This window comes from Heliangelus exortis, chromosome 2, assembly GCF_036169615.1.
Source record: "Heliangelus exortis chromosome 2, bHelExo1.hap1, whole genome shotgun sequence".
In the NCBI taxonomy this organism is placed as follows: domain Eukaryota; kingdom Metazoa; phylum Chordata; class Aves; order Apodiformes; family Trochilidae; genus Heliangelus; species Heliangelus exortis.
In genome coordinates this window covers 31,003,541-31,029,211 of record NC_092423.1, presented here as the reverse complement: position 1 = coordinate 31,029,211, position 25,671 = coordinate 31,003,541, and the positions used below count along the sequence as shown (strand labels likewise).

At 38.3% G+C, this 25,671-nt stretch overlaps 1 protein-coding gene across 1 annotated transcript; it reads right to left on the bottom strand.

Annotated features, from left to right (window-relative positions):
* DYNC1LI1 (dynein cytoplasmic 1 light intermediate chain 1) lies at positions 1-25,416 on the bottom strand. The gene is made up of 13 exons (XM_071735438.1): positions 24,960-25,416; positions 24,579-24,652; positions 14,038-14,154; positions 12,177-12,407; positions 8,792-8,961; positions 7,457-7,550; positions 5,699-5,834; positions 5,228-5,339; positions 3,753-3,812; positions 3,597-3,641; positions 2,513-2,633; positions 2,174-2,332; positions 1-936 (listed from the first exon to the last, which is right to left on the bottom strand). Exons 1-13 carry the CDS (start codon positions 25,118-25,120, stop codon positions 824-826), a joined length of 1,593 nt encoding a protein of 530 aa, XP_071591539.1. The 5' UTR covers positions 25,121-25,416; the 3' UTR covers positions 1-823.
* Positions 25,417-25,671: the final 255 nt, after the last annotated feature.

Sequence of the window (25,671 nt, the reverse complement as noted above, 5' to 3'; positions counted from 1 at the left end):
TTCTTTAAACTTGAATGCAGAGAATACTTTATTAACTGATTACAGTTTTGATGACCAATTTTAAACCGTAACTGATGTGGAAAACATAGTGGGGAACATTAAGGCTGAGCCATATATATATATAGACAAATCTGGATACTGATAATCTGTACATTTAACCTCTGCTTTTTCTTTATACATCTTTTATTCAGTGTCTGAAATTAATCAAAGAGAAAAAAAGCTGGCCACTAATTTTGTGTTACATCTGGAATGAATTTTCGTATGGGTTCTTGAATGAAGTGTAAATGTCTGAGGAGATCAGACAGATATTCTTTATCCATACTCCAAATATTCAAGTGTAGCTGGAGTTTGGTTTTGTCATAGTTTTGTGCAATTAATCTTCTGTTCCAAATAACAGTACTTCTCTCCAGGAGAGGTTCATCTGTTTAAAGTGGTATTAAAACTTGCCTAACAGGTTGGGAAATCAACATAAATTAAGTGCCTGTGGTGTGTATCAGTTTTCCTGCACTAAGCAGCCCCTATCACTTAAGTGGACATAATTGTAATTTTACAGAATTACACTGATTTTTCAACAAAACCCAGAAAAAAACCTTAATTTACTATTCTTGCACTGTGAACAGCATTTCTACATGATGTGATAACCATTATCCATCTGTACAGCTCCCTTTTGTAAAGCTGGGCAACCCATATGAAAGAAAGACAGACATCAACTGTTTGTGTTCTGAAAGATATTTCAGTTCTTTAGTTCCAGTCACTGAAGGAAGAGGCAGAGGCAAGTTTGAATTATCCCAGAAAACTGAACAATTGGTTTTATTTGGTGTCTTCAAGATGCTTCGCCTTCTGTTGGAGATGTAGGTGTTGTAGGAGAGACCATTTCAGGTTTTCGTGAAATTCTGTCCAATTCTGCCTGAACATCTGTTAAAACTGGCTTTTGACCTACAAAAGAAATGAATAACATTTAGCCATGTTCAGGAAACAGTCTTGGGAAAGCCTGTAGTAACTTTAATTTTCAAGAAATAGATGTCAAAAAAAGCAAAAAATGAAAAAACATAGGTTTTTGCATCGGACAAATCTTAAAAACTTTGAGTGTAGAGTAAAGGCATAAGGCCAAAACCCAAAAGAAATAGAAAGGAAGTAGTAGAGAGAAATTCACATTCTTCTATATTTCCATGAACTGTTTAAATTAGCACTGCTGACTTTGTCTGCACCAGATTAGGAAGTACTTGTAAACTTTGCTCAACCAACTGAGCTCTGCATTTAAAAAAGAGAAGTGCACACTTTAAAAAAAATAATTCAGAGTCAGTCTGCAGAAAATGCTAGTGGGAAGCAAGGGGGTTTTTCTTTTTTTTTCCTGTTACTACATAAAAGTAAATACTAATGTCAAGTACCAATGAAACACAAGAATTCTCATTTAAGCTTAACATTACTGATCTCTGGGGAAGCAGGGAGGGAAGATGTCTGTGTCTGTATAGGTATGCTCTTAAGTAGAATCACAGAGTGGTTTGGGCTGTAAAGGACCTTAAAGATCATCCAACCTTCCTGCATAGGCAGGGATTCCTCCCAGTAATACAGAACACCAGTAATTACCTCCCAGTAGTACAGAAACATTATAATCTGGAATAGCAAGAAGCACCAGAGTAGTCTTGTGTCTAGATTTAGAGCAGTCACTTAGACATTTTTAGATTAATACTAATGATTAATCACATCATAAACAGGCCACTGACAGAAAATACATAAGCAGTCTTAGAGGGTGCCACCAAACTCCCTGAAGTAAAACCTTCATCACATCAGAGCAAGATCACTAGCAAAAGACAATTTAAAGTTCATTAACACTTTCGATATTGTAAAAGCAAAACAAAAACACAACAAAAAAAGCAACCCAAAATTAAGTACCAATATATTTGAATAATATTAAAAATGGCTTAAAGCATAAGCAATGTATAGGGAATGTGAGGAACAAAGGAAAAATTAAGAACTCATGTTCTTAACCATTCATATTTAAAACACGAGAAATTTTTCTTTGATCCACTGAGAGCTATATAAAAATAATACTAAACTGCTGTGAAAACATTCAGTTAACTATAGTAGTGTTCATACTTCTGACAAACTCAACCTAGATTGTGTGTGATGGATCATTCCTCTTAGTATAGTTATTATTTTATCATTATCATACCTGACTTTTTTGCTGATGGTGGTAAGTTGCTGCCAGGACCACCAGTACCACCTCCTCCCGGACTGCCACCAACACCACCAGGGCTACCAGGAGAACCAGTTTTCTTGCTCAGGAGACTATTGAAGAAGTTAGCCAGGACTCCTTCACTAGTAGCTCCAGCTACAAACAAAGAGAGGGGGGGAAAAAATCCACAACAACACAAAATAAAAAACAAACCAGATTTTCTAAGTAAATACAGATTTTGTGTGTTAGTTAATCTAAATAAGCATATTAAAGAAAGCAGGCAAAGCAGATGTTTTACTTCCCCAAGTGTATTTGTGCCCTCAGAAGAAAAGGTACCTTTCATATTTGGATCAATTTTTTTTGAACCAGTAGGGATAGGTGTAACACTGGCAACATTCGATGTTACGGATCTATTTGGTGTCCTAGGAGATCCTCCAGGAACTCTTGGAGAGGCATCCTATGCATGGAAAAAAAAATTCAAACCAGAAATAGTCAATCTACAGATTTAAACCAAGCAGCATAAAAGTACATGGAATGAAGCATTCTGTTCTCACAGTTCCTAATTTTTTTTCTATAACATAGTATCACATGCAATTGAAATGACACGGGATTACATTTTGATCATGTACAAGTTTTTTACACATATACAACATTCTTACAAATATTAAATTTAGTGCAACTAAAGCAGTAGTGAAGCTTTTCATTTCTCATCGGTAAGAAACTTGAAAATCCACCTGTTACTCAGTTATGCCTCTGACCATAATGAAAACTGTACTGATTACATCACAAAAAAAGCTACACTGAATTTCTTGGAATGACATCAAATACCACCAATGTCGTGGAAAGGACTACATGTTGTCCTGGGGAAAACATGTTATTCATTCAAGGATAACAAGTCGTGTTTCTGCAAAATTGCAGCTCACCTAGAAGTAAAACTACTTTATAAAATCACATGCTTCCCAATGAAGCTTGTGCTACCTTTTAGTTATTTTAATTGTATTTTAAATGTAGATGGTGTCATAGTTTTAGTTCGATCTTAATTTTATGCCAGAGTCATTATATTCCAAGATAGTGCCAAATTTAAGAAATAGAATTCAAGAAGGCGATTCAGCCAACCCAGTTTGCTCCCTGGCACACTCTTGAAACAGAAAGGGGATGCAAACTAACTGGTTTAATGCCTTCTAACTTATTAAAAGTAAACCCAGGACATTTGGCTCTTGCTTTCAGTACCAGTTGTCATGACTAGCTATGAAGAAGTGTCATAATTTTAGAGTGGTATATAATGAAGCTTTGAAACACTATGCAGTTAAAAAAAGTCAAAAGATCAAAGAATATTTGATGGTGCAAATAAAACAAGCAAGTCTCTAAATATAGTGAAATGAATCACTTTCATGTGATATTTAAAATTTTTATTACGAACCACTGGCCTTCCTGCAGCAGTAGGTGGTTGTTTCGCCAACTGTGACTGCAAAAAAGAAACAGACCCATGTAGTGTTAGATATTTCAGTAATTCAGAATACAATCCCAAATTTGGATTGAGAATTTTAAATAAAATGGTTAAGAGACAAAATATTACCTGTTGCTTCATAAGAAACACTTGGTCATCTTCTGCTACGATTTCTTTTTCATGAACAAACTGCAATACAAAAACATTAACGTGATTGTGTCTGAAAGAAATAAATATATTTCCTTTTATGCTTCCCTGTGAATATGACCAAGGCATTCAACAATGAAATAAATGTGTGACCTGCACTGCAATGAAGAACTGTGTTGACTGCAGACCCCATTTCCTGTATTTAAGACTGCTACCTCATTATTCCATTTAAGACAAATTAATTAGAAGTGAAACTGGATCTGTAAGAAACATTTACAGATGCACACACGCTGCAGCATGCTCATGTCTCTGGGAACTTATCAAGGCCCAGCCTTGGTACTATTTTATAGACAACTATGGCAAAAGTGACTCTGCACCTGTGTTGCCTCAGACTTCTGAGAGACATCTTAGATCCCAGGGCTATGCATGAAATAGCAAGCACACACCCACCCTCCACATAAACTTGATACAAATCTTGGCATGGCAAATACCAAGTTTATAACTCAGGCCTGAAGTTTATAAGCATGCAAAAAAAATTGTCAGTTATATTTTCTTTGGACACTTATGATTTAATATAATATTAAATATGTCTTGATGTTTTTTTTCCCCTGAAGACTGCAGAAAGTTTCTCAGCTAATGTAATTCACACTTGGAAATACCATCAGTCCCAATTTCTCAACTTTGTTAGAAAAAGCATTAGAAATATTTCTCTCAGTTACTTCTGTACACATGGGGCCCACAGCTGCTGGCATTTTGTTTAGCAGTCACACACGTGTTTTCGGGTAGTTCTGCAAAAGGCTTTTGTTAAACAGTATGTGAGAGAAAGTATTTAAAGTATATGCAGAACCTGTTTTCAGATGTTCATGGTTTTTATACCGTCTGAAGCTTTCTTATTTTAAGCACTCCAATAGAAACAGAAAGCTTTATCAAGTTATGAGCAACCTGGTGCAAAATGGAGTGCTTTTAAAATATACCAACTCAACCTGACCAACAGTAAAATGACACTTAAGACTTTTCAGTATCAAATATGTATTAAACATAAACCAATTATATTTGTAGTCTTGAACAATGTAGCAGTGGCAGAAAAAAACCCCTAAAACAACAGTTTAAGCTGGAAAAGAGCTATACAGAACAGAAATAGATAGTCATAGAATCATAGAATGGTTAGGGTTGGAAGGAACCTTAAAGATCATCAAGATCCAACACCCCTGCATGGGCAGGGACACCTCCCATTAGGCCAGGTTGCACAAAGCTTCATCCAACCTGACCTTAAAAGATTTTTTGATAACTAAAGAAGAACTTTAAGAACAAAATAAAACAACAAAATAAGGAAAAAACCACACAGTTTATCACACAATAAACTGGAAGCAAAGTTTCAAAGAAAGATAAACAGGCAAAAAATTGACAGGTAAATAAATAATAGGCAAGAAGCTGAATGCCCAAGCATCTCAATTTACCTTTCTGACCGGTGGTTTTGTGATGATATCTTCAAAATTGTCTTCTGCTTTTAGTGTCTGAAAGTTCTCGTGCAATATTCCTATCTTCTTGTCATTATCCCAGCCTGCAGGACTAGATAAAGGATTATTTGGCTTTAAATTCTATGGTTACTTCAGGTTATTCTTGCATACAATCCTAAACTGCACAGAACTGAAAGCCAGGAAAGTTGTCATAGCTCCCATTCTCCTGTGCAAACTAGCCATTGGCTAGTACAACTAGTTTGGTTCACTGAAGCAGAAGGGCAAAATCTCTGGGTTTAAAATTTCACTCTGCAAGTATTTCTAATTGCAATCCACTGGCCAAACTCCCAACTCATGAGAATGTTACATGGAACTTCAAAAAGCGTAAATGAAAAAGGCTGTAAATGACACTTTGGGTCATGCAGAAGTACATTTTGTAGTCACAGACACATAATAATGCAGGTAACTTACATAAATACTGCATCTTTTTCCACAACAACAGCTGGAACATTGAAAGGAAATCCATACAACTTCTGGACTATATATTTATACACTAAATCAATGTTCTTGTTCTCCTTTACTGAAGTGTAAATAAGTGCTGCCCCATCTGAATCAACTTGTTAAAGAAAACTCAGGTTAGTAGCTAGTGAGAGATATTAAAGTGGCCCTTTACATGTTACTTTAAAGGTTATCCCCTTTGTAGAATTTAGAGAGTGAATACCACATAAAATAGGTCAAACAACTTCAAACAATTTTTAAAATAAGCTACTTAGTAATTTGAATCTTTCTCTCTGCATTTGTTTCAGGGCAACTCAGCTACTGCTTTTACAGTATAGTACAGGCTCTTTTCACTCTCTAAGACAGAATACCAACAGTTTCATTTTGATGTGTTCAAAACTGTATTCTGCTTTTAGTGAACAAAAATTTCATATCCTTGTATCTTGTCATTATGCCATCCTGCAAAACAGACACCACAGCATGAACACTGGTAGCTTCAAAAGTGCCAAACATCTTCCATTTCCCAACCTGAATTTTTAAATTAGGGGAGCAAGTTCTTACATTATAGTGATCTGCTTTTGAAGGAAATGAAGACAAACGAGTTGTGCTGTATATCAGTTACTAAAAGACCAAAACAGTGCTTAGTATTCTAGCACGGTTCAGCATGAATTCAACACAGCTTATGCACAGGATTGATAAAAGCAGCCAAGGAAGTTTTAAGCAATTCTTACTTTGAGATGATAAAAATGCTAACACCTCTAATTTATTTCTACATGCAATTCAAATTACAGAAGAAAGTTATACAATGGGATCTGATTCCCATTCTGTGACATTTAGACTCGAATTCCAAGTTGTATCTGGCATACACAATCACAGAGACTAATTCCTACTAATATTTTGTATTCTCTCTCCATCCAAAATGTACAACAATTATCCATAGTTCCATTTTGGAAAATTAGGAAGTCCTTTGAAGGAAGTGCTGCCTGGTCCCCAGCTGAGGTCTCAGGTTCTTGAAATAATTTTTCCACCTCCTGTCTCTCCAATAAGCATTTTAACTTCCCTCTACCACAGCACATAGGATGGCATGCTGCCAGCACCTCAAAATCTAGATTTCAGCATGTCTAGCAGACTAAACAGTACTAAAAACTATTTCATACACTTCTTCTTTAAAAAAAAAAAAAGAAGTTCAATAATAATAACAGCACAATAACATCTTATGTGCACTGTCTTTGTGGCCCTTTTGTGACCAGCACATAGAAGCCAGTGGATCTTTTGCAATTCACACTCCTTTCCTCCTCTCATCATCTCATCCTGTGCAATAACTGAACACTGAAGAGACTGTGTATTTGCTTCAGAATGAATAACATGCCTTATGTGGCATACAAGATCATACTTGGATGAACTGTATTGTGTTAAGATTTTAAAACCCTGTCATTTAAGATTTGAGTGTTGATTTGCACACTGACTCCTAAATATGGAAATAAAGACAAGTAAATAAATTCACAGTTAGGGGACATGCCAGACTCTTTCAGCTCTGGGAAAATAAATAAATAAATAAAAAAGAAAAATCAGAAAAATTTAATTCAACACTGCCTGTAGGGGGAGCCAAAGCAGACTATAGCTAAAATGAAGGCGTTGTGTCCTACTTCGGTACAGATGAAATTATTATTATTTTATATTTATATTCAAAGATTTGAGTCATTATAATATTTATGACATGTTAAAGGATACACTGTAAGCAAAACCGTCTGATATGTGACTGAATGAAGTCAAAGTGTTCATCTCTGTAGTCATGCTCTTTTTCCAGAACACTGATGGCATCACACTGTCAAAATAAACACAAAATTAATATACCACTTTCAGTTATCTGTTGAAATAGTAGTGCTGCTACACATCCAGTTCACAACTGGGCAAAGCGGATAAAGTGGGGTGGGTGATGCAGAGAAACCCAAAAACCTGCTAAGGTAATTTAGAAGCATAGCTGAACCATTATTATTGTTTTTTAATGATATATAACTCGATGTGCATGTCCTGTGGTCATTACTGACTTGGGAGCTAAAGTGATTAACACTTTCATTCCCCTCCCCAGCCCCACTGCTATAACTTAAAGAGTCTGTTGTAGACTGACCCACTGAGGGACACCACCACTTTCTACCCAATGTGTTTTTAAACATTGTGGCATTACAGGACACAGTGTTTTTTTATCCAGTTACTAACTAGTCCTTTGCTAAGGGAGGCAAAAGCAAGAAATGTGGAAGCAGGAAAAAAAGGGGTAGAGGGTGAGAGGGAGAGAAGAGTAACAGGCAGCTGGTGAGAAAAAGGTGCTTTTGAAATGAGAGGACTGTCCTTCCAGTGAAGGAACAGCACATGCATCAAAATGTTTATTCTTTCACTGTGGGCTAGCAGAGGCTGTGGATGCAGTATACTTAATGCCAATGAGAACTGAAGAGCCAGGGTAAAAGGAAAAAAGAAAACCAAACCAACCCCCCCCCCCAAAAAAAAAAAAAAAAAAAAAATCAGACAAACAAAACAAAACACCCCCCACAAAACACAACAAACAAAAAAACAAACCCCAAATGAGAAGCACACTATTCTTTAGACTAAGAATATGATTATGTATCTATCTAACAGAAACCAAAACAGATCCCAGAAACATCCTAAGAACTGGGGAAAGTTAATAGAGCAGCACTTTACTAACTAGAACCCCCAGGTATATTTATCTTCAGAAAAACATCAGAAATATTAAAAAACCCTACCAGAACACTATTTGTAGAGTAAGGAAGACTGGGTAGATTAACAGGAATTCTAGTTTCTTACTTGATTCGCTCATTTCTGTGAGCAAAAACAGGTCTGAGTTATTCCTCAATTCCTTGAAAACTGGTAGAACTAAAGGAAAAACTAATCCCAAAACGGCATGCAATGAGGTCTTCCAGAAGATAACCAACCTTAAAGAATTCTTATGCACAGTATTCAGAATGAGTTCAGAACTATGTGCTTCCCACCCCAAATCCACAATTGACAGTTCCTTAAATAAAATAGGCAAAAAACCTAAAACGTGAAACAAACCTTTGTACAAACTACTACTACTGGAATGCCTAAGTTACATGTTAGTGTATCTGCACCCAGGGGTAAAATCACACTGTCATCTTTGTCTTCCTGTAATGAAGTATTTCTTCTCTGTGGAGAAGCTGGAAAATCCTCGCCTGGTTCTATATATTCCTGGAAGTCTCTTACCACTGAAAGTAAAAAAAGTTAGATTAAAAGATCAGCTACTTTATTATTTCAATAATGATTTCCACCACCATTAATCTCTAGCACTGTCAATTACCTAGTATTTCTGCTTCTTTATGTTGAAAAATTGAGCATGCACAGTGTTGACTATTTGTTTGCTTTGCACAGTACAACAGAGAACTGGTAAGTTTGAGATCTGCTTTATCAGCAGCCAGAACATGAGCAGATGAAACTGTCCATAAGGACAGGATTAACCCATTTTAATTTTATCACTGTGGAACCATTAGGCAGTTGCTATTAAATATTATTGATTAATACGTATTTCTTGCTCTCTCTGTACAGTGAATCTACAGTGGTAATAAGCAAATAGAATACAATCATTAGTTATTAACTAGGTTTACAATTATTTAATAGGATATTGAATACTTGGTATGTGTCTACAATAGATCAAGTACTACTTTAAAATATAGCAATGAGGTTAAGTCAGAATATAACCAGAAAATAGAAAATAACAAAGTGAAATTTGTAAATCTCATCAGGTTCTGATGCATACATTGAAAATTCTAATTACATGGTCATTTACTACTCCTACAATCAGGGATGCAATATTAGGCATAAACTGTCTGTAGCTTTCACATCACGTCCTGTTTCACACAGCAGAAACAGGACTCTACCAAAACCTACCACTGATTACTTTTCCATGAGTAACCCATCCTGATGCAGCCAAAAAATCAGGCAGCAGAACAATTTAGCTGACTCATGCACACCAGAAGTGAACTACTCCAGTACATTCTCACTGATTTGCCCTGATTTATGTTAATCCACCCCTACCTCCACTAAACTGATTGAAGCCTCTGAGTTTACACCTAGAAAAGCATAAATTGAATTAACAGAGCAAGACTCATTTCAATACCCCAGAGAAAATGATGTATTAAGGCCAAGATTATTCAATTTTTCTACAGATCTTGGGAGCTCACAATAACAAAACAACACTCACAGATTATAATCTCTATTTACAGTCAACTCTTACTGAGGGAATGCTGCTACTTCAGTCTTTCCTGAGAGCTTCCAAGAGCCTCCAAACTGATCGTATTTTAAACATGGAGTTCTCACCAAGGTATGCCAGCCACTCAAGGGAGTCTTTCCTACACAGTAGCCTGCCTGTTTTGGGATAATTGCATGCTAAAATAAAATTCACACTACTCCAGTGCTACAAGTCCTCCAGTGGATTCCTAAAATTCCCCTTGTTTGATGATAGCATATTAATCTTTATATAAGAACAGAAAACGGGGATTTCTGTAGCATATCATAGCTCAAAGACTGCAGACAGGGGGATTTATGTAGACTGTGGAATATAATCTCTGGTCTTCCTTAGTGAAACAATTACAATGACCAGGGCACATGGCTTCATTAGACATAACTGAGTGCAGTAACAGGAAGATTTATTCCAACCCTTCACAAACAGCTGCTGTGCATCCCCTAATGCCTTCCCAGACCAGTTTTTGTCCTCACAGGGGCTGTTTCTGAGCAGAGGTAAACTGATAGAATTTGAAGACTAACACAGCAGCACACCTGCACAAAACTATACTCACAAGCCCTCAGTTGATTTCAGTCCTGTTAGTGAGTTATATCAGCTTGCAGGAGCCTCTCAGGAGCACTAAGGCACTGAGCACTGACACAAGAATTAAGGAGGATCGTGTAGCCAAAAGTCAGGCAAGCAAGATTCCTCCCACCTCCTTTTGGCAATACTGAGCTGCTGCCTGCCCAGTAATGCATGAAGCCACATCACACAAGGTTCAAAACAATAACAGCTTCCAGTCATATCTGGATTGTATCCAGAGCTTCTATTATGCTCAACATGCAGAACACCAATATCTGTAAGAATGAGACCAAATGATAAAAGAACAAGAGAGCAGACAAAACTTCTAATGAGTAGCTGCTTTTCTTGAGTCGCTTCCTCACTTAAATTTTCTAGATTTTGTAGAGTTTCCACTGATCTGTTCACTCAGTAAAGAAGCAAAACTACCAGCTTTTTTAACAGAGCTATTGAGTCCTTACTACTTTCACCTTGTAAAATCCTACCCTGAAACTGATTCTAGGGGGGATGCTTAATCCACACATACACACAAACAGCCCCCCCAAATACCAGAAAACAAAGCCACACCCAAAAGAGCTCAGCTCCTCCCTCCTAAACAAGTTCCTGTTGTGGAAAATAAGATTCTCAAGGATGACACAATTCCCAAGGATGATACTTCCCTTAGAAAAATACCTCTCTGAAAAGAATAAACAGAACAGCCAACACCCTCCCCCAGCCATTTCAGGAAATCTGTAACTGTCACCTTATGGGCTACTTCATCACAGCATGGCTACAGCCTGCAACACACAGTGCTGAAAAAGCCATTCAGCAATCTGGCAGTCAGTTGGTCAAGAACATACCAGTTCCAGAGCACAAATTCAGAATTACAAACAAAGTTTAATCAAGCTATTTGATCCTAACACACAGCTTTCTCAAATGCTCTTCCCTGTTGTAGTTCATCGAGAGATGAATAGGAAAGACTATGGGAAAGCTACACAAAAGTAACATGGAGCTATGATGTCAGTGAATTCAATTTGAGGAATCCTACAAAATCTGTTCTGCATATGTAAAATTAAAGAGACAAAACATTGCTATATCATATCCATGCAAAAAAAAAAGATATAGCTACATTACTGTCAATTATAATTATGATAAAACTTTTCAAGTAGAAAGGACCCAGACGTTACCATGCTGTCATGAATCCTTTCATCATTTATACTTTCGGTATGCTGGGAGCAGGTTGCATATTCTCTAGACTGACTAATTACAGGAGCAGTTAAGAAGCTGATGCAATGATTTGCCTTTAAAATAAATAAAATTAAAAACTGAAAGCCAAGGAATTTTTCCTCTTGGACAATCTTACCTAGAAAAATCTGTTAGAAGCAAGACTGTAAACTTAACCTAGCTGTGCTCATTCTGAAGGCTTCCCTCCCCTTAAATTAAGGTACTGCTGTTAGAAAGAAATACTAGTATTGCTCATATAGCTACCTGAGTCTTATCTGAAGCTTGACATGCTTGATAACTCCCAATTCTAAGTAACATTTCCAAAGAATGAAAAAGACTGCAATGGAGGGATTAAATGGTGCATAAAGCATTAAGCAGAGTTGATTTAAATGGATTCATACACATATGCAGAATACTCACACTTTTGTTCCATTTCTTTCATTTCTTCGGGAGGAATTTTTAACTTGTCAATATGTTCTCTTACAACACTTGCCCATTTCTGTAAAGAATCCAGTGCAGTCCAAGGCCTAGACATGTCTACTACCAACATAATTAGAGTGTCCTTTAGAGAGCTTGCCTCCATAGCAAATTTAAGAAGACCTTTGTGATACAGGTCACCATCCAAAATCCATACATTACATCTTGTTTGATCTACAAAAGAAGGAAAACACTTTGAGACTTACTTGAAACAGTCCGCCATGTAATGGCAATTAAATCTTCTTTAGATATGTAAAATACAAGGAAGAAAGCAGATTACATGTTTTATCAGTTACTTGAACTTATGTAACAGTACAGCACACTGCAGCTTGTGGATATCCCTCCTTTTCCAAATTCTGATTTTTGATGGCTGATACCTAAAGACTTCAAATAAATTACACAAAAGTGAGAATCTAGAGATCACATTCAATACTTCCAAGACTAATGTTCACTGTTTTAGAAAGGGAAAATATTTTATTCAAGATGCAACTTAGAAGGGGTGAATTGGGTGAATTCAGCCATCCCTTTTCAGCCCTTGGTTTGCTTAGCTCTCAGGGACTGCCATCTCCCCTTCAAAACTCCTATGTGCTATGCCTATATAACTCTTATAATACAGAATGTGTACCTTGGCCCTTCAGAAAACTGGGGCAGAATTGCAAGTTTTAAAATCTAGATGGATTTAGCAGAGAAGGAAGTTATTATTCAGATCTGCAGGACAATCACCCTACAAATACACCATCTCACTGCTTTTTTCCCCATACTCTAATGTTCAGAAACATTTCCACAGTAAATGAAGAGCTAGAGATTCAGAATTAGATAGCTTTTTGTCTTTGTGTTTAGTAAGTTTTTATTACTTGTTACAGAAGTTCTGAGGAAGACATTTAGACCAAACTCCCAGTCCTCTTAACCTTGATCAAGTCATCTTTGAGACCAATAGCCAGACATGGAAGTCAGGAAAACAGGTGATTTCAGAAAAAAAGGAGGCAAATTTCTTCTGTTATCTGCTGGATTTGTTCTTATAGCATGGACAAGAGTTCCCATTTTTCCCCACAGCTCCCTGTATGTCTTTTCCAAACATCACTCCCTAAGTATTGCCTCGAGATAATTCATCAGACCTCTACATTCCACAGTCATACTTGTTCCCTGTATACAACCATCATTTACCCATTCCATAAATGCAGGTATTTGGGGTCTGGATATTAAACATCTTTACCTTCTATCTACAAGTCAACTCAAGCCAGCTGAAATACAGCTTCTACTTCATTTTCTCCTTCCTCCAAATTTTTGGGTTGGTGGCTTGGGTTTTTTATTGTTGTTGGTTTGCTTTTAAAATCTTATTCAGCATTGTTCGTGTTTTCTTACCCATCAATACACGATCTGCAGTCTTGCAGATTCTGATGCCACCAAGACAAAGGTTTCTCTATATGTCAAAAAAGATAAATATTTGCTACAATAATTGACATGCAAGATAATAGCCTAGGCATCTTTCCCTCTAGGCATGAAGAATGCACTTTTGCCTACCATCCATTCAGAATGTTATAGATTTAAGACTGCTCTCCCTGGTCTTTTCAGCCTTCTCTTTTGACAGGTTCCTTTCCTCCTCTACCACTTAAGTGGTCATTCGTGGTATCTACTAAAGAAACTACCCTGAGAAACTTCCTCTTTATGTGAATTGCTCATGGCCTAAGTTGGACTCCTGCAAATTAATCAAGATTGAAAAACATTCCACTGTCATTCCAAATATCACACTACTGAGCCACTGTTTTTGAAGTAGTTTAAGATATTATTACAAACACAAACTTACCATCTCGATCCTCATCATGCACATTTAAATACAAATACTCCATTCCTCTTCCTTTTTTGTATTCCTCTATTCCTTGAATTTTTCCTATTAAGCTAGTTTTACCTGCTCCATCTTCACCTAAAGAGACAGAAATTAGATACCACTCAATCTTTATTCAGTTACATATTAAAAAACCACTTGGGGCAAGAAGGAAAGTATATACTAACAGGATGACCAAGCTCAATTAAGTTTGGAAATATAGTGGGCTTTGCCCAACTCACCCATCTATTCAAAGTAAATGCCTTGGCTTCAAAAACTTACTTCTAACTTGTGATTAATGCAATTATGCCACTAACTATCCTATCTGAAACAGGCTTTTACACAGCTTTGAAAAGATACCTTAAGGAGTAGATCAACTCCTCAAACAATTTCACTCTCGGAATTGCAACCAGAGGTAACAAAGGATTTCTGAAGTAGAATTCAAGTCACAGCAAACACATCTTTCAATCAGAAGAATATGACCTAGGACTCTCCCATATCAAGCAGCACACACCACCAGGCTCACTCAGTAAGGCAAATCTGTTTCCTTAGCTTTTATGGGTTGGTTTCTTTGAAACTTTTCTCTGTTACAGGTCTAAAGGAACCTTAAAAAAAGGTGACAAACAGTAAGCCACTGCCTTACAATGTATGTGTATGTGGGTAGGCTCACAGTGACAAATCTTCAATTCAGAAATATTCACTCCTATTCTCTCCCCTCCAAATACAGCTCAGGTAACCAGTGAGCCTTGCAGCCTAAGCACAATGTGAACACCTCAACTATTGTCAAGAGACTCTTACAGAAAAACTTCTGTTTCTAACCATATGTCTCAAAGCTGGAAAACTCCACGTGCAGTTTTTCCAATTTGAAAGAGTAACCAAGCTGAATTTGGACACAAAGTTGTGTTTAGTCACTCTAATTTGGCAGTATGATGGGCACATAACACCTGGGCATTACAAAATTCTTAGAACTCGCTCACAGGTTACAAAATTAAGATTAAGACCAAGTTCCTAAAAAGTACCTTATATGTTTTATGTCAAACAGAACATTTTATTTCCAAGTCTCTCCTACACAGGGAGAGTACAGACACTTACTTTTAACTACATAACAAAGAGAAGAGATCAAGGACAGTAACTTGCAGTGCTAAACAAAATTAGGTTTTCCCTTTAAAAAGAACTGATCATGACCTTACAGACCATATTACGGACACATTAAAAAGACTACAGATATAACCACAGAAAAGAGGAGGAAAAAAAATCATAATTTGATAAAAGGATTTGAATTTACTAAATAAACCATTCCTAAGATGGCCACAGGAAGTCTTTAATTAAGACTTCAACTTTATTTTCAAATTTCTCTAATAGTCTAAAAGGTACCAGAAAGTGCAAAACTTGTTTATTCTAAGTATCCCAGCGGATTTTAATCAATAAAATTGAAAGCCATTAAAACAAACATAAAAAGACCACCAAAAAATTAAACAAGAGAGAGAGGGAGAAATAAGACCAGAATGGAAGGTTAAGATCTGGTTAAGTATAGAGCAGTTAAAACGAACTTGTATCAGTTTAAATTTTTCAACATGTAAGAGTTTGTTTGCTAATTCGTTAACTATAATAAACCAACATGCAGCTAAGAGAACAATTATCTTTAATTTTGTATAAACACTGGAAAGCACAGCTATTTTCTATTCTTACATTAAGCTTTTCCTCTTGTGAGAATATTCTTTTAAATAAAAATTACGCCCAGGAAGAAGAGTACAAGAGTTGTCACAAGGAGAAATTACCATTCCTCCTTTACTCTCACCCAAGTCCTCATCCAAGCTTCTTAAATTTGTCATCTACAAATAACTGAGGAGACCTCATTAAGAACAGCTGCGCTGACATGTTATGCAGCTGAAGTTGCTTTTGCCAACAATTTCTGTATGATTCATTCTGTTATTTTACCTTTTAGAACAGGCAGCTTCAATTAATTTGTGCCAGCAGAAGGCTCAGAAGGTAAGACAAAACAAAACCTGTTGCTCCTTTAAAGAGGGGTTGCACTTAAGGGCCTGGTTTCTTTAACAGGTGAGAAACTGTAGCTAAGTTTTCTTGCATACTAGTTTGTTCTACAGAGTGGAAATAAAGCTGATAATTTCTTTGCACTGGGAGAGTTTAGCATCTTCTACAAAGTACACCAGCTGTTTTTTAACAAAAGTGGCTGCAACTGAAGTCTAAGAAGTGTCTGTGGTTATGAAAAGCTCTAGGTGTGGCAGAAGTTAAGCTAAAACTGTTTATTTTATTTGTGTGTAAACCACACAAATGCCAATATCTATGCAAATTGATTTCTTGAAAAAGCTCATGTGAAACAATACAGGCAAACTTGAAACATACGTTCCACACGTCCCTTACTTATCATAGCCGTGTGTTGTGTAATTTCCCCCTCACCCCTCATATTTTCAGAAGCCTGAAGTAAGCTTCAGTTCAGCAGTGTCAAGGTAATATGTCAAAATAAGAGCTGAAATTCTGTTTTCCCTCCTTAAGTTTTCCAGTAATTATCTTCAGACTCTACACAGAAAGAAACTTTATCAGTACAGCACAGGACAAGTTGATTTGATGTAAAACAAGTGTAAAGTATGCACACACAGTAGTCATTTCAACCTTCCATCACAGAATTACTTGAATCTAATCTGTTCTGTGAAAAAGATTCTCTACTCCCTTTTCCTTAGCAATACCCACCCATTTCAAAACACCAAGATCAAGTAGGTGGATCACTGACATAAATAACTGTACCATGCAAGTTACTGCATGCAGAGAGCAGTCCCCATGGTTCACTGGAAAGTCAGAGTGATGCACTGGTGAAGTTTTGAAGGTATCAGTACTATTTGCATTAATTACTCAAGGAAATTAAGAGAATAGTATAGTTTGCAGATGATGAAAGAGAAAACAGAATATCTGTGGAGAAAAGGGTTAGAGGCAATCTCAGACAAGTGGTCCAGAACAAGTTAGCAATGCATAAACAAACTTGTCCACAAATAGAATGACTCCCTTGTAAAGATACAGGACAGCAGCATAGGCAGATGTGCCCTACTCCACAGGGTATACAGAGTTCTCAACAGACTTAAGCCACATTAATGTCAATATTATAGAAAAAGCTGTCAGAAAGTAAACCGAGGACCATTGTATATGATATACAAAATTCCTCCCTTTTGCCCACAGAATCATAAAAAGTTAAGAAAAGATGACTGCCTTGGCCAAGAAAACATACTAAGATGTAAGGTGTCATCTACCTCTACTTTCTATTTTTAATATGTTACATATACCTTTTAAAATTGCATTAGCTGCTAATGTATTTTTATCCTTGTTATTAATTGAAGACTTTAGGTTTGAAAAATTAAATGTAAAACACCTGAAGGGTCAACACGCTTTGAATAAATTGAGTTATACTGTGAAAGAGCAGCAGTATACTTTTGCTCTGTATTTACTCTTCAGCAAGAATATCAAAATACAAATCAATCTTAAACCAGTGCTTATCTAAATCTCCCAAACAGCCATTACAAATCTCATTAGCAAATTAATTCTAACTGCATGCAATGCTAGCTTTTAGGACTTCTCAAGGCTCAAACATTTTATTATAATGCTTTAGTATACACAAAAACATCTCTCCATCAGAAGAGGGGGGGAAAATGTGTGAAAAGTCTATTAGCCATTTCAGATGTGAGGGACAATGTACAGCATAATAATGCAATTAGCTTTATGTACTACCAGGCACATAGATAAAAATATATATGCTTTAAAAAAAAACCCAGCCATCCTCAAGAAGAATACCTACACACATACACACAATTTGGCATTTGAAATTAAAAACCCTAAGACAATTAAGCATATTTATCTTTCTTGTTGTCTCTGGCTATCTCTAAAGTATATAAAAAAGTAATGCTGTTTAGTTTTAGGCAAAAGGGGAATTTCACATTCCTCAGCTTTAAACACCACTGCATATCTATACTGTGAAACAAGCATCTTGCTTAAAGTTCTGCTGAAGTAAGATTAAAAACAGAGCCTCAAGCATTTTCAAAAAGAGTCGTCATCATCATCATCCTCCTCCTCTCCAAAATTTTGAAATAAAAAACCCTTTAGCTTCTTCTTTATTTCTATTTTTGTGATAATAAAATTAACAACTGACCTCCGCATGGAGGCAAGACATTTCCAACACACAAGTCTCAATATATAATTAGACGGTAAAATAAAAATCAAGTAGATTGTTGCAAATGGAAGGCTTTTGCATCCTTCTTTTGCAAATACCATAAAAGGTCCTCCTATTCCAGAGTAAATCTTGATGAAAATTCTCCATTTCCTTAAACTGCAATACTACAGTGAGGAAACAGAAGTGCTGCCACCAGCAGCACTATACACCAAAGCTGAACACAAGAGGCACAACAGATTTAATTTTGCAGAAAAGTCAGGGTAGGAAGCAGCTGAAACAAAGCCAAACCATTCTGCTTCCACACAGTATTCCACCATCTTGTTAACAAAATGGAAAGCCTTATACTCGACCAAACAAAAGCTGTTTTGTTTTTACCCCCACACTGCTACGCTGCTCCTCTGATGAGCTCCTCAGGCTGGGGGTTGTGCTCTTTATAGCTTCCCTGTCCAAGGTGCTACCCCAAGGTCTACAGAAAGGAGTTTGAAGCCATTCTTCTTCTTGCCTTCAAAGGTATAGGAAGTCATAATATAAAACCCTGCCCAGCCTCTGCTCTTCTCACTACTTCAGGCAAAAAACTATGTTTACTGAGCAGAAAATGGAGTATCACTTATTGTTCTGCTACAATACAGGATTTAGCTGCTGTTCTGGGTAGAACAATTCACAACTTTTATTTCCAATGTGTTTCTAACATAAAATATTGAGTATTTTTATTAATGGAAAAAATCCATTCATTTAAATATGATGAAGCAAAGTCATCAAACCCAAACCTACAATATTAAGCAGAGCAAAGATGCCTTGCCAGAATCACAGAACAATCTCTATTCCAAACCTTGTGGAAGGTCTCAATTCTAATACAGTGTAGTGGAGATTTATCAGTCTTCTTCCTACTAGAAGAAAGCATATGTGTACAAGTTTCAAGACAAAATCCTTCTCATAAGCTATTCACTGCCTTTTCCACAGCAGCATATTAGTGGAAGAGACTTGTTTACACATACTACACTAATTGAAGAATGCCTTTTCAAGAACAAGACCAAAATAGTCAGAGTAACCCAAATTTAGTTTGGTTTTAGAAAACTGAAGAACAAAATTAATCATGCTGATGAGATCCTTCTCTAAAATCCCTCAAAACAACATGGAAGTTCACAATAAGTGGGTCATTTTAAGTCTACAAATAACTTGCCACTAAATTATGATTTACTCATTGGACAAAAAACTTTTCATCCTCTAAATTAGTTCTACTCCACCTGATAAGTCTTTCCCCTTGATCCATTTTGGCATCTGGATAACACTGAAAAATTAAATAACTTTTTCTAAGGAGCACCATAATGTATTTCTGTGCTAGAATACAACAGAAAGAAGATTGTGAACAGTTGTTACAGAAAGCCTTTTATCGAGTCCAGCACCACAAGAATAAATAGTCTGGCTGTGGAAAGGGATAGAAGAGTAACAATGTTACTTATGCTAGGAGAAACCCACAGCCAGAAAAAGCTAAATACTGCAGAGAATTCTACAGTGAATATGAACAGAATACATTTCCAATGCAACCCTTCTCAAAGCTTTCATATAGCAGTCAGTTATCTAGTGTATTTTACCCAGGTTCACTACTGAAATAGAATAATCCTGTGTTACTACCAAAGGGAAATCTTTATTGGTATTCCTGCCACTAACCTGCCTGGAAAACCCAGAAGCCCATTTCCTTTTACTGTTCCTTGCTTTTGAAGCTATTTCAAGACAGATCCAGTAACCAGCTGTACCTCTGATGAAGTAGAGACGAATTAAAATAAGTGAAATTCAAGAAATTCCTGTGCTGTTCTAAGTCAGCTTTACTATACAGCATCCATGTAATTCTGGATTTTTTTTTGAAAGGTATTTTAAGAGGAAGGATACTACAAAGATGTAGTACTTAGTTTTTAAAATTATATAGCTGCAAACCAAGTAATTACAATTTTATCTAAGTCAATGTCCCATCAAAACAATTGACACTTAGGAAGTGTAACTTTGCTAACTGAAATCAAACTTGGCTATATTTGGAAGGCTTTCATCACCTGTAAAAGGTGAAGAACTTGCAAGAAGTAGAGGAAAAGAAGCTCTCTGACATAACTTCTGTAGCTAGAGAATTAACAAACATTTGAGATGAACAGTAAGGATATTAGAAACAAGCAGTATTTCATCATCTGTAATGACAAAGTGATCACAGCCTTCAGCTATTTGAAAAGGAAAAAATAAAGTGGAGAAATAATTTTTAGAGTGTTGAGTATAAATTAAAGTAGGCAGATTTTATTTTGACTTTATGTATACTCTCATGACAACTTGCTATATCAGAAATTAATTTTACAGGTCACCATATTCCATGGGTCCACAAAAAGAAAGGAAAAAGCTAAAACTGCTCTTCAAGATGTACCATTTTCTAAATTAACAGCCATTCCCAATACATGTACACACAGAAAAGTGTACCTGTAAATGAGCTGTAGACTGTGGAAGCTTCTTCTCAAGCATCCTGACAGCCACTGGACAGGAGCAGAGGTCAAAGATTCAAACAAACAGGCCTGGCCCTGAAAAGTGAGATGCCTGGGGTAAAGAGAAAATGTGGACACATGGCAGTTGAACACTCACTGCCCACTAAACTCAAAGCCTTTATCATCAAGTGAGGAAAAATGCATAGAGAAAAAAAAAACCCCACTGGTGAATCATTAGAAGCACAAGTGTGCAGTACAAACACTTGGAGTCAGGGGTATGTGTGTCACTGGGTGGTTTGACATCATTAGCATTGCAGGCAAAGAATCTACTGTGCTTCAGAGACTGGGGCCATGTATGAAAGGCAAAGACAGAGAGCAGCTATTTGGTTCACTTGCAAGCTGGGACCCTGTTATCTTGTGCATCCTGGAATGACTTTGAACATCCCTGGCTGAATGCCTGTTGAAGTTTATAGGTTAAATTTATTTTACCAATTTTATTATTATTATTATATAATATACTAAATATAATAGTTATATTGCAATGCCATTGTAATTTATTTAAATATTAATATTTATACATTTATTAAATTTAAATGTATATAATTTATTATTGGTTAGTTTGAGCCTTTGAATCCAAGCCTTCACACATTCTGTAGCACTATGGATTCCACCCATAACCTGCATGAGGTATTTAGATGCTCCCTCTCTGTTCCACTCGCTGGTTCAGATAGAATTATATCAGGAAGGAAATGAACAAGAGAGCTCCCAGTTAAAGCATCAGTTTTGTCACACACTCAACAAAAAGCATCTCCTCTGATCAGCTACCTCTATACACAAGTGAGCAGAAGAGACAGCTCAGGAGAACAAAAAAGCCCAACCCAGCAACAACAAACCAAATCCAGAAACAACAAAATCACACTCCTCTGGCTATCTGCAAAATGTGTCAGAAATGTCACTGACAGTACCCAATTTCCTTAAGAAAGCAGAGACATCTTATGTTTTCTGATGACAGAGTTTGCAAAGTGAGATATGGAACTGCCAAGGAATCAGAGCATACTTACTTTACAGAAACTTTCAGGAAAACTTACATTTATAAAATTTGTTAATACAAGAACAGATAAATGCTTTTATACTCCATGTGGTGCCAATCAAAGTTTAAAGTCTTCTCAGAAAAACAGCAATTGAAAAAGCATCTGTAAGTGAAACAATTTTGAAGTAAAACTGCAAGGTAATCCAATTTGTTTGCTGATTTTGAGCAGAGAGTTACTACTAGTATGTTTACCTTCACAAAACCATGTGCCCTATCTGGAGATTAACACCTGGCACTCCAGTTTCCTTTAGTTATTTCTGCAGTGTCCTGAACTGCTTTCCAGGTTCTTAAAAATGAGATGTTAACACAGCTAAAAATAAATACTGAAATAGCAGAATTAGCATGCCAGACACAGCAAGGTTCCCAGAAAACTAGGCATACAAGTATACACAGTGCTTGAAAAATACAAATGCTTCAGGCAAATTAGAAAACTTGTCCTAGCAAAGTAAGAGCACTAAGTGCTGTGTTTTTCTGGTTTCTTTGAGTGGTTTGTTTTTTTTTTTTTTCCCCGAACAGACAGGCTGGCGGTCAGGGGTTAAAGACTAAGGGGATTTTTCATTTTTTATTTTTTTACAATGCAGTTTGTATTGAAAATAAGCATTAATTTGTCACTGTATATCCTGTTTCAGCTAGGAAGCTTTGACCAACATACTCTTTGTCCTGAAAATATTTGCCTACACAAAATGAGCAAAAATCATCAAGACCTTCATCAACTTCACAACTCATGCGTACAAGGTATTTGAAGATTGATGATAAGAAAACAGTCATGGCAAGAAGTGATCTGTATTAATAACAAAACCTAGTACAAAATTATTTAAAGGAACAAAGCTTAAAAATAGAGGAAATGTGAGTTAACAGAAAAACTGCAAACGCACAGCTCGAGAACCTAGAGACAGAACTTCACATGCTGCATCCAGTCCCATACAGACTACATAAGACCTCTCCTTTTCCTGTGCCAGTGTGCTTCAGGAGCAGCATCATGACTTGCAAGTGAAAAGTGAATACATGCATTAGGTATGCTCACAAAGAACATGGCCATGGTCCTCACTGGCCAGTTCTCAGATCTGATGTTATTTTTCCTAAATACATGCCAATATTTTTTTTCTTGGACCATGGCCTTCTAGAAAACACAACTCCTAAGAAAGAACTAGAATGTCTTCTACAAATCTGCACATCTTTTTAGAAAAGCATCAGTCAAAAAGGGGAAAAAAAAAAAGTCATTCTATAAGCTCTATAACAGGCAAGAAGAAAATTTCTATACAACAGATTAAACATTCAAACCTAAACAAGCATTTGGAAACATTCTGTGGTGCCCTCTCCAATTCTGAGGAAGCACAGCCTACAATTAGTGAGTACTAAGGATTGCCTGTCTACAAAGAGAGAGGAAAAACAAGAGCATAAGCCTCTTGACAAAGATCACTGCTTGAAGAATTTTCCAACTTCAACAAGGACAAATCATCCAATTTAGTTTCAAAATATCACAGATGACACAAAGCTGTCAACCATTATGATATCTTTCTTTAATATCAATAGAACTTCCACTCTTAATAACTTACTTAAATATATAACACAAAAAAACCAACAAAATTAAGATCTCGTAACAGGTCCAGCAGACCACCCTATCACCTTTGCACAAGTTTTTCCTTCATAGTCTGTTTTAAGTCAGAACTCAATCATCAAAACAGGAAGAAAGGGTCACAGTGATTACTTTGGGATTATGGAGAAAAAATCCTAACTTTAAAAACCACAAGAGAATACAAACCACAAGACTACATGGAATCATAACATGCAACGAGTCCACATGAATACTATTTTTACTGGGTTTTAACCATGTTGCCAAATACTAACTCAGTTCTTTCTAGAGACAGGGAGGTTGTCAAAGGAGGGAATCCGCAGGTAGTTAACAAATCCATCCACTACGAATTATTAAATTATCCACAGGTAAAGGTATTTAATAGTCTTTCAGTCAAGAATCCACATTAATAACAATAAAATACACACACACACACATTTCAGAGCATTTCTCCCCCTCCCCCACTGAAGTTTTTTATTTTGCTCGACATAATTTTTCTTCCCTCTCCCTCAACACCAAATTAAGAGCTGGGTCTCTCATTATCACCCTATCAAAATCCCATCCTGCAAGTCCTAATCTTTGCCAAACGCGAGGCTGGGCTAATGCACGGGGTGGAGATAAGAGAACACAATGAAAGCCAGCAAGCAGTGAAGGATGCCACTGCTGCTGCACAACTTGCTGATGATATTGCTGCTGACAAGCTTGGTGCATGTGGGCAGGAGAGAGCCAACACGCCCATGGAGCCTACCCCGCCCTTCGGCCAACAGAGAGCAGCCGTCATTGATACCGTACGGGCCACGGAAGCTATTTCTGTGTTTGTATGACACACCATAAGGACCAGCGAGCAGCACCGGTTGCACGAAGGAGGCAGAAGAGGTTGAAGGACCCGCAGGCACCCCGAAGTCAACATTCATCGGGGGAGCAAGACAATAAAAACCACCCTTCCAAGCCATCTCCACCTAAGGAGCTAGGCTGGGAGAAGGACAGTAAGGGTATTCTGGCGAGGGACCTAAGATGAGGTGGCTATTTAAAGTATCTCTGGATATTAGGTATCCAGAATGAAGCGAAAACATATGAGAGAAGAAGCGAGCGTTAAGCCAACACCTTGCCACTATCAAAGCCCCCACCGCCCCCTTTTAAACACGAGAAGCTCCAGGCGCCCAGGAGAGGGTTGAGGAGGGGAGCCCGAGTGCGGCAAGGAAGGGGAAGGGATCAGAATGCTTTCCTCACCCAGCAGGAGGACGTTCTTCCCCGAAGGTAGCTTAGAGCGGGAGCGTGTGGACACCTCACTGAGGATGCAGGACCTGGCGTGGAGAAAAGACAACGCTTATAAGGCGGGGGAAGGGGGGGCTCCGCTCCCTCCCGGCCCCCTACCCTCGCCACCTTCTGTGAGTCCTGGGGGGAAGGGGGGCTGGGCAAGAATTGCCACCGCCAAAGGGAGGAGCCCACCGCCCCCCCACGCCCCCAGCCCCCTGACTGAGAGGGACTGAGCGCTAGGAGGGGGGGGATTCGCCTTCCCCCCCTTCCCCCGCAGGGTAAGGAGTCGCTGCGAGGGCGGTAACGGTCAGTGCACACCCCGGTCCCCGGCTGCGGGGTGGGGCGGGCGGTTACCAGAGGTTCTGCCCATCGTCCTCATCACCGCCTGCCCGCAGCTCCGCGTTGTTGTTGGTCGTGGCCGCAGCAGCAGATGAAGAAGAAGAAAAACCGGCAGCCGAACCGAGCCCGGACGAAGAGGAGCCGAAAGAACCGGCTCTCCCTACCGCCGCCGCCATCTTCGCCGCCGCCTCCTCCCTTGCCCCGCCGCCTCCCCCTGAGACGCGGAGCGGGCGGCGGCGCCGCGGCGGCTGACAGGAACCCGGATGTTGAGAGGGGGTGGGGGAAAGGAGGCGGGGTCCGGGTCCGGCGCGCGCGCGGAGCCGCTCACTGGGGTCCCGTGTGGGAGCGCGTCCGCCTCAGCCGCTCGGTTCACGGGGGTGTAGCGCCCACCGCCCCGGGGCGGAGGTCATTGGGGCGCCGGGGGCTCCTGCCGCCCCACCCGGGTCTTTGTCAGCCGTCCTGGGAGAGGAGAAGGAAGGCAGCGGGTGGTAGGGGGTGTATGGGGAGGGAAGAGCGAGGTGCGTTTCGCTGGGACTGCATCGCGGGTCCCGGCTCCGCCCCGTCAGGGCCGCCCCGGTGGTGTGAGGTGAAGCGGTCGTCGTCCGGGTTTGTGGCGGTGACTGCTGCGAGGTGCTGCCCTGCGCGGGGCCTGGAGCTGCTGCTGCTGCTGCTGCCTGAGTGCCGTTTGCACCCCCTCTAGGCAGCCCCAGCCCTGAAGGAAGCACCT

Bases quoted from the DNA above. Each gene is read 5' to 3' on its own strand.
- DYNC1LI1 (XM_071735438.1), bottom strand. From the start codon at position 25,120: ATGGCGGCGGCGGTAGGGAGAGCCGGTTCTTTCGGCTCCTCTTCGTCC. The intron at 3,813-5,227 runs GTAAATTGAGAT...TTTGTATTGCAG, and splicing joins CAAAACCACCGGTCAGAAAG to TTTGTTCATGAAAAAGAAAT. The intron at 3,642-3,752 runs GTAATATTTTGT...TCTTTTTTGCAG, and splicing joins TGTTTCTTATGAAGCAACAG to TCACAGTTGGCGAAACAACC.